Raw genomic sequence first — 9,997 nt, 5'->3', positions numbered from 1 at the left:
TATTGTTTTTAAAGATTATTATTATTATTTTTTTTTTTTTATAAAAGTCGAAGTACTCTAAATAAATGGAAAAAGAAATTAATATTTTGTATGTTTTGTGGGGTTGTTAGTAGATGATAAAAAATTTAACAGTGATTGGTAGCATTTGTTGGGTAGGTAGAGCAGTAAGAAAATAATATTTAAATGAAAAATCAGGTTGTCATTGATAAGCATCTTCTTACAAAAAATGATAAACATGGTGTTACAAAAGTAGTATGACCATGCTAATAATTGAAGATTCCAAAAGAAATTAAACTCAAACCCAAATATGGAGATTTTAAGCAAAAAAATATACAATTACAAGAAATTGTGTTCAACAAACTCCAAACCTATGAACCCAATCCTATTCAAACATTATCAACATTCAACCATAATACATGAACAAATTAGTGAAAACACAAACAAACCACAAAACCAAACACAAACACAAACACAAACACCATGGATACAATCAATCAGAGCTCCGAAAGAATTGCAGGGATGTAATGTGACAACTCAGCCGTGAGTGACTGAAAGCCATTGACCAACTGTGTGTGGAAATCTTGATCTTCATCCCCAATTAGTCTAAAATGCACTCGTATAGCTCTTTTACACACAGCCATGAATTCAAGAAGAGCAGCAATCAGTTGCTGCAACTCTTGTGATCTAAGTCTTGTTGCAGGCTCACCCGATAAGAAAGCTGTGCACACACTCAAGACACCACTGTTCACCTACACATATCAACCATTATTTAGTCCCAAAAATTAAAATTGCAGGATATACCAACCTACTTTACCCTCACTCTAGCAACATACTTACAAACTTTTTACTGATTATAGCAAAATATGTAATTTAACCTTTCACCTACACACTAATCTTTAGTTAATCAAGAAAGTAGTTTTCCATGATGAAGATAGGATACTGATACTCACTTGAACTGCAACGGATCCCTGAAGTATTCTCTGTAAACTCTGGAGACGTGGAAGCTGATCACCATCAGAGCTCCTGGGCTCTTCCAGTTCATTTCTCAAAGCAGCAGTTCGTGTTTCAATCATACCAATCGCATTCTCCACTGGTGAAAACTCAAGAGACTCCGATTTCGTAACCAAAAGCCGATTCACTAAAGCAGGAAATGAACCTTGCGTTTGAACGACTGTCCTCCTTTTCCACTGATCTTCCAATCCACCTTGTGTCTTACCATTTTTAGTAAAAGGAGTATCAAACAGAAACCTGTCAAAAACTCGCGCACAAACAGAACCAGTAGAAAGCGAAAAAATTCTCTCCCTTCTGCTTCCTAAATCTTCATCTTCCATGACTGGATCAACAGCTGTGATTTGGAGATAACATACGCCAGGCTGTAACTCCTCTGCTTTTACTTGTCTAGAATCCGGGATTATATGCAGAGTGTGATTACCATCCATACGCAACTCGTATATATGACTAAGTTTTTCCATTATGTCACCTAACCGAACATCACGAGGCTCTCTGTAGACATATTCTTTTTTATCAAGTTTTCCGAATTTTTCCCCATAAAATCCAACTCGGTAATATGTGGCGTCTGTGAACGGGATTGGGCTTGATTCTTGTTCAAGGATTGATTCATAGATGTTTGTGAGCATACTGTGGCATTTTGCCAGCTGTCCGTATGATCTTCTGCTTTTGTAAACTGGAATTACAAGTTCCAGAATGCTTCCACAGAAGTGATAGAGTTCAGCTTGTGAGAAAAGTTTGTTTGCCAGCTGTAAGTATTTCACAGCTGAATCCACGGTTAGTTTTGATGCACCATATCCTTCCACTTCTGCTGCTGAGGTTTCTGATGTGATCTCGGTGCTCACCATAGGACAGATTTTGCGGAGTGCAGTCACATGGTTGTTGCTCCACACTCCATCATTTCTGCTCACAAGAGCCTACAAGGAAACATGATATCATTCAAAACTTTTTACAAATTTGCCCTCATTTATTCGGACAGACATAAAAATTTACCTGCATAACAACACCAGCAACAGCAACTGCACATTGAGCGGCTTCAGCCCATGATTGCATCTCCTGATGTGCATCACAAAGATGTAATAACCACATTATATGAAGATCTGGCACTGGAGCAAACGCCATTGCAAGCTTATAAAAGCTTTCAGCAGCAGCATATCTATCTGTGTTCATAAGTGATCCCTATAGTACAAAAACCAGGTTTTAATAATAGTAAAAAGTATTTTTCTTATATTGGTAAAAGAATTTCAGGCTTACCAGAAGTGCGTGTTCCAGACTAGCATCGAGAGCCAGAAGGAGGCTGTTGGATAAAAACTTCACCTCTGACCATGACCATTTACTTTCTGTTGACTTTTCTGGGATGTCAACAAGTGAAGTTTCTGGAAGGCCGCATTCAGTTAGTGAGTTTCCACTCTTGCTTTCATCTGCCATTTCCTCTAGTGATTTTCGAAGACGGCGTGCTTCACCACTTTCTTCAAGGGTCCCATCAGACTTCATTTGAGTCACTTGGACATCAGACATGAGTTCTGATAATGTGATTGTAAGCATGGCCCTCAATCTTGCTGTCTGAGTAAAGTGTGAGAAAGAGCTCTGCCAAATTGTAAACAGACAATTAGGGCAAGTCACAAGTGAGTTTGACACAAGTATCAGGCTAAAAGTGTGTAAATGACACATACCCTGACAAGGATCTGTAACCCTATGACAGCTCTTTTTCTGATATTTTCATTACGGAAAACAGCAAGCCTGAGAAGATGGAAAGCAATTTGCTTTAAGAAACGATCGTTTTCCCTTGCCATTAGTGTTGCACCATGAAGCTGAAACACGTTGTTGAATACTGGGAATAGGGATTTCCAGAATGCTAGTGGTTGACTTCGGGAGAAGATACTGGTGAATATGGATGTCATGCAATCCAACTTTCCATAATCAGTTGCAATACTATGTGATGCTGCAGCTTTGGAGAATTTCTCTGTTATTTCCAGTATTTGGAGACTAATAGCAGCACTGAGGTTTTCTTCCCAAAGTTCCTGAACAAGAAATCAATACTTCAATTCCAGTTGATGAAATCTACAAATTTTCTAAGTACCACATGTATTTCAGAACACATACAAGTTTTTGCCTCAAAACTGGATGCAGTGATTCTCTCAGTGCTTGTGTTGAAGCTCCAATTCTAGAAGATTGTGCTTGAGCCAAAGCTTCTCTCAAGGAGAACGGTTGGCTAGGGGAGCTGAGCTGGGAGTTCACTCTTTGCCACAAATATCCATTTTCGGATGCACCTTGTGGCTGCATTTCATGTGATGAATTTAGAAATACAGTAAACAGGTGTAGTCATGATGACTGAATATGACTACAAGGAAGAGAATATAACAAAATATACCCGAATTTCTTGACGAGATGCCTCGGATAGATACTGATTAATGGCAGGTGAAAGCCTATCAGAGTATTTTGGAGACATAGGTGCTTCAGCAACTGGGCTCCGTGAACTGCCGCCTATAAGCAAGCTATCAACACTTTTTCTATGCTGCATTTTGTGTGATTAATGTAAGTTTAGCAAAATGAGAATACTTATGAATGTTGTTAGAAAGTGGAGACAATTAACAACCAACCTCAAAAAGAGTTAGACATTCCTCAAGTAATTTGAAAAATAGTCTTGTTCGAGCAATATTTTGCTGCCAAGCTTTTACAAGTGATGCATCATCCAGATTACGTAATATTTGCAAAACTACAATCAACACTTCACGCTTTTCAACAGCATTCAGGTTATAAAATACAGGCATTTCATCCAGTATCTGCACAAAAAGAGACAATAGGATTTGTAAATTAATAGGTCTAGCAAGCTCTTAAAAAAGAATTTAACTGTCTTACTTACCTGTCCCACAAGTGGAAAATATAGCTGGGCTATATACAATTTATCTTCAGGCTTCTGGTAGCGAGAATCACAATCATGCTTACATAAAAGGACTACCAAAATCCTTGCAGCCTAGAAACAGCAAAACCAATTAGCAACGAGAAAAAACACTAGTTTATTAATCCAGTAAAAAAAAAGGAATATTATCACACTCACTTTTGCACGCTGGGATAAATCATCATGATCCCAAGTAAGGAAAAGTTCTTGAATTAATACAGACGAAAGGTAGTTCCTGTAACAAAGATCACAATTCTCACCACATCAAATGCTGTTGTTGTAGATAATGGTATAAGTAAATCACATCTAAAAGATAATATACCTATCAGAAGGATCCCTCCCAGGCATTTCAACAAACAGGTCATGATCACAAATGATTTGTAGAAATGTAAGCTTGCACTCATGCAAAACTGATTGACATACCCCAGAGAACTTATCCAGGTACAAGGACACCAATTCAAAAACTTGTCGAGGCTCAATGGTTGACAAAAGATCATAACAAAAGAAAGCCAAACTGCTGTTTAAACGTTTTGCTAAACTTAACCCCCTTTTACAGCGTTCATGCACCTCAGTCAGAAGACAATCATATAATTGCATGATGCATCTAAACACACCTTCTTTCAACTGCATCGGTGGGATATCTTCACCTGTTAAAAATCAATGAGATTAGGGTGGTTTCAACTGATTATATAGCCAATATTCATAATTACTCGATAGAAGATACCTAGTGATAGATTGTTGTACAACAGTCGAGTCTGCTCTAGTGCCATTGACTTCACAATCAATTCAAGGAAAAACCAAGCCATTGATAGCACATCATCATACACTGGTCCCACCCTGTAGCCTTTGGCCTACAACATAATATTCTCCATGAAAGCCTTTATTGAATTTTATATATTTCAGTGATATAAAACTAATGAAAGCAACATTTACCTTGCTACGAGCCAAACTTCCCCAAACTGTTGACAAACCAGGATACACTGGAGTTTGTCTACCACCAAAATCATCGAAAGCATAATCCACATAGTTCACCAGATATACATTTCTTTCAGCTTCATCAACAGACTCTTGCTGCACTCTACAGAATTAACAATGGTTGACAGTTTTTCTATGTTAATAAACAAAAATGATATACCACTCTTGTGTGAAAACATTCATAAGTACATACATACCTTGTCAAGATATTAACCATAGCTCTGAAAGCAGCAACCTGGAGGGTTTCTCCACCATTGCCAATAAGATGTAGAAGCATATTCAATATTGGATGAAGAAACTGTAGCAGAGCAGTTGAGTCGACATTTTTCAAACTGTTGATTGCCTGAAAAAGAGTTCAATGCATATTAGATCGCAATTTCATAATGTAGATTCACTTAGAAAGAAGAGTAAATTACATTTGTTGTCCCTTTGGCCCCAAAAAGTTTCCTCTTGCAATTTTGTTCCTTGGTTAGGTTTTTGTAACATTTTTGGTACATGTTCCAAGTAAATTTACAATATTTTTGGGATGAAAATTGCAAAAATCAGTTATACTCGGGGAGCAAAAATATTTATTTTACTTAGGAACAGGGACCAAAAACATTACAAGAACCTCAAACAAGGACTAAAATTGAAAAAAAATCAGCTACATTCAGGGACCAAAAATGTAATTTACACTGGAAAGAAAAATAAATAGTACCTCAAGGAGTTCAGAACCCCAAGGTGGGCTTGTACGAAGAGTATGTCTATCATATTCAAGGAAGAAATCGCGAATACGTTCACTAATAGGGTACAATGATGAACAAAGGCGTAACCGTAATCGGAACACATTTTTCCCATCTTCCAGGTAGTCCAGCCTCTCCTATACGAGGGTAAATAAGTAAATAACAACAATAATGATATAAAAGAGTATATAAGTAAAATATCACATACCTTGCCAGTATCTTGAAGATAGTGTGGGACCAGCTCTTTCATAATTGGTAGAGAGATCTCGGATCTTAATTGAGCATGTGTTGATAAAGGAAGAGCCGCATATCCAATTATTACTGGCTTTGGAGCCTCCAACTTTGTTTGAAGGTCAATATGGAAGAAAGTGAACAGAAGGTGATGTTGTGGGGTCCACATTGAGGGTAGTGAAACTTTAATTTCATCATGGTAGCAAGCCACCCTACTTCCAGGAGCAACTTGTGTGTGGGCCCACTTTTGTAAGGTCGACCTCGGCTCCCTTGCATACATTGCCTATTCAAATTTAAACAAAGTTCAGTTTTGTACAGAAAGTTTTTTCTTTTAACAGTATTGCTAAATTATATCTTCACAAACCTCTAGTGACTGTTTTCGAGCATCAGCATCATCTTTTCTAAGCTCAATTCGTATGAACAAGTTCCTTTTTCGACTTAAACTGACAGTCAGTGGGTAGACATAAAGACAGTGGAAAAGCTGTAAGAAAGGCTCGTTTCTTATTGTTGTACGGAAGTCAAAAGCTTGAACATCATTAGCAGTCAAATCTGCATGTCCTGTTGAGTTTGATCCGTTTAAGGTTTGTTCCTTATGTCTATTTGAATGTATGTTGCGCCATTCGTTGACCGTGGAATCAGTTAGTTGACCCCCATGGTCAACTTCATTGGCTATACTGCCACTCTCTGAAGCATTGTCATATTCGGTGTTAGCAGCTTGAAGTTTTTCTATTTCCAACCTTAAGACACCTTTCACAGGCTTATGAACCTTCCTTTTGGGATCCTGAAAGTGAATAGTTGGTAGGATGCAAGTGTTAGTCCCAATTGGTTTGTTAGAATTTGATGATGAGTAACTTTGTATATTTAGATAAAGGATGTTGGTTTTGGTTTACGTGGAGAGAATCTTCAGTGTAGCTCTCTTTAACTTTATTTAGGTTTGAAACTTCAACCACAACAGAATTTCCACTTGAGTAACCGAGTTGACCATCTGATGTGACTTTTGCAATAGGCTCAGAGACACCACCCTCTTGCAAATTAACTCCTGAAAGACTATGAGCAAGTGGGCTACTTGGAGAAGCAGATCCATTAGATGTTGAGCCAATGTTGCTATCAAATAGTGGGATAATTGCCCATGAAAAAGCCTCTCTGTAAGGCATCATCCGAGACCAAACTTGTAGTTTTTGCTTCTCTCTTTCAGTCAGATGGACCTATTAAAGGTAACTCAGAGTTAGAAGATAAACTGAATGATACAGAAAGCAAGTGATACATATATCATGACCATTTATGTCTTTTTACATACTGGTTCCTTTCGTGAATAAACAGATGGAGTGACTCCGCCTTCTTCAGTAGCACACTTTTCTAATTGTATAAGCAGACAGATTGATGATGACGGGGCATCTAAATAGAAAAGTCCACGTGATTCAGAGGAACTGCTGGCCTGGTGAGGTTAATAAAAAACAAGCAAATATATCAGTTCTTGCTAATTAAACTTATATTGGAAAGACAGAGAGATTTTAGTGGTGTTTACATCTTGCATTTCAGAAGGCAGAACACGAAAAATGAAATCCTCTGAGAGCTTTTCTCTTCTCTCTTTATTATACAATGATATAGTGCCATAAAACGGCTCTACAATAGAAATTCCACTGGTATCAGATTTAAAAACATAAAAAGGAAGTTATCTTACAAACAGGACTGAAATTAAAGGTTATGATCTCACCAACTAATCCTGCTTGAAATGACAGGGAAAGAACTTTTACAGAAATCTTCAACCCACTACAGACATGACAAAGGTATTATAAGTTATAAGAGGTTTAGGGGTATAAGTAAAACCAAAACTTGGATGCATTAACCCAAATGATATAAGTCTAAACCTCGAAGACTGTGGCATATTAGATTCTGGAATTCTTTGTCCAAATATGATTGACCTCTCATTTTCCCAGTCAAATACAGGTTCATAAGCAGGCAAGGGGGATTCACCATAGTGCTGGATAAAGAATTAAAGTAAGCAATCAAAATGATTCTACATATGCAACTTAAATATAAAGAAGATTTGGTGAAAATAACCTCTGTAAGCTGTCTACCAGAGGTACTGGGTACATCATCATCAGTGATGTCTTCAATCTTATCTTGCCTAGCATTGGCAAGATGCATTTCTGCAGGGTTCAAAGGAAGCATCATTTAGAAAAAGTTGCTAATGAATTGTTTTAGTAGAAAGAAGATATTCTGATCCTGAAAGTAAACTTTTTGCATGTGTTACTATGTTACCTGTTTCAATATCGGTATCAGGCCCTTCAAATATCTGGTTCTGAAAGGATATACTGCCAACACTTTCATAGTGCCCATACTTGTTTTCATCTTTAATCCAATCAGTCTTGTAGCATTGAACAAGTTCATTCAGATGTGGCCACTGCTCTAAATTTTCATCAAGCTGCCAATAAGCATATGATCCATGAATGATAAGTTTGTGAATATCCTTAAATAAGTATTCCATGCCAAACATTATAAAAATAATCATCACACTATTATATAACATCAAAAACTGCAACATACCAGTGAGTCAATGTCCAAATTTGCAGCAACTGGCTGGCGTGGTTTTCGTCTAAAACAGTGCCCATTAGATGACATTTTCTCTGTGGCCTGTAATAAATTTCAACCATGAGAACATACAAACAATATTGTAATTCTTTAACCCATCAATATCTTAATTCTTTACCATCAGTAAAGGTAAAACTCACTGCAATCAAACATTTAGGAAAAAACCACGCTGCTCCATATCCTAATTTATCCCTTCAAAACCCTAAGACGCATTAAACCTACCCGCAACTTAATGCAACTACTTATTCATCCCCTAAATGCGAAATATGGTTCAACAACAGAACGAAGAAGAGCAAGACATCATCACATAACTTTAGTCACAGTCATTCATCAAGCGGATTCACAATAACCCAAAATAAACCGATTCAAATTACATGACTTTGTTTAACTACAATAAGCAGCAGAAATGGGGAAAGAGTGAGTCTGATAGCGTCAATTACGCTGGCGAACAAATGAGCCAAACCCCAATCACACTCTCTAGTCTCTACATTCAAGTTTGGAAACTGGGGTTTCTATTTCGCGGTGGATCTGGATGACATTAGTGAAATGCAGATTTTTATGCAGTCGCATGCCACATAAAGATGGGGGAATAAAGAGTACTGACCTCTGAATAGGCAAATAAATGACTGCAAATTGAAGTGGGGTTTCAAGTGAGTGTGTTGAGTTCAGATCTATGGAAGAAAGGACTTGAAGCAAAAACCACTTGAAACCCCAAAACCATTAACGCTAGTAGCAATAGCAGTAGCAGAAGTAGTAGGTTAATGATAGCAGCTGGAAAGTTGGGTCGGGTGTAGTCGGAGGATGCTTAAAGCTTCGTCATTCCATAGTTGTCAAAGGTGCTCACTGGTGGGCGAGTGGAGTTAGGTAATTAATGTGTAATGTAATCTGTATCCAAATCAAATCATCTCCGGATTTGTAGATATGAGTTTGACAGCCCAATATAGGCATCTCAAGTTTAACCCCATATGGTCAAACGTCGTCGCTTTGTCAAGTACTTTCATTGTTTTTCGATTGAAACGAAAAAGTATTTTATTTATTTAGAAAAAACTATTACTAGTGTAATAATTTTATTATTTGTAATTATAATTAACACATTAATTTTAGGGATAATGACTTAAAAGGGTAATGTATTTTTTGATTTGTACACATTTAGTCACTGACTTTTATTTTTGTCCACATTTACCTCTTCAACTTGTTAAACTGTACACATTTAGTCCTTATGACCGGCTACTTCAGGTTAGCCGGTAAAAATAAATTAATAGGGTAATATATTTCTCACTTTGTACACATTCAGTCCTTAATATTTTGTACACATTTAGTCATTAATATTTTTTTGTTGCAAAATAAGTCATTTTTGTTTTTGTACTAATTTAGTACTTATGAATGATTTCTTTAGATTTTTCTCACGACCTCTTACGTGGGATAGCCATATGGTGGTGGGATAGGTTGAGGTGGTTCTGCTATATGTTGTAGGTCAAGATACCTGGTGCGGGCCGGCTGTAAGGTGTAGGCACGGAGGCTCGAGAAGAGCGGTTGGGTTAAGGCGACATGCCGACAAACCCTGGGTATT

General features: G+C 37.4%; 1 protein-coding gene across 2 annotated transcripts; it reads right to left on the bottom strand.

Annotated features, from left to right (window-relative positions):
- Positions 1-289: 289 nt before the first annotated feature.
- Positions 290-9,325, bottom strand: SPK1 (guanyl-nucleotide exchange factor). 2 transcript variants are annotated; one of them, XM_079084949.1, is made up of 26 exons: positions 9,032-9,325; positions 8,383-8,469; positions 8,098-8,260; positions 7,897-7,985; positions 7,704-7,816; positions 7,550-7,605; positions 7,361-7,458; positions 7,133-7,270; positions 6,726-7,040; positions 6,200-6,616; positions 5,813-6,118; positions 5,580-5,741; positions 5,080-5,225; positions 4,841-4,985; positions 4,632-4,758; positions 4,230-4,554; positions 4,067-4,142; positions 3,872-3,982; positions 3,609-3,791; positions 3,380-3,523; positions 3,112-3,285; positions 2,682-3,029; positions 2,263-2,595; positions 2,002-2,187; positions 951-1,925; positions 290-749 (listed from the first exon to the last, which is right to left on the bottom strand). In XM_079084949.1, exons 2-26 carry the CDS (start codon positions 8,455-8,457, stop codon positions 495-497), a joined length of 5,460 nt encoding a protein of 1,819 aa, XP_078941075.1. In that variant the 5' UTR covers positions 8,458-8,469; positions 9,032-9,325; the 3' UTR covers positions 290-494. The 2 variants fall into 2 exon arrangements, with proteins under 2 accessions (XP_078941075.1, XP_078941074.1); XM_079084948.1 differs by lacking the exon at positions 9,032-9,325 and adding an exon at positions 8,546-8,969.
- Positions 9,326-9,997: the final 672 nt, after the last annotated feature.

Source organism: Lactuca virosa, chromosome 3, assembly GCF_052849685.1.
Source record: "Lactuca virosa cultivar CGN04683 chromosome 3, Lactuca_virosa_CGN04683_v6, whole genome shotgun sequence".
Taxonomy (NCBI): Eukaryota; Viridiplantae; Streptophyta; class Magnoliopsida; order Asterales; family Asteraceae; genus Lactuca; species Lactuca virosa.
This window is presented reverse-complemented; position numbering and strand designations above follow the sequence as displayed.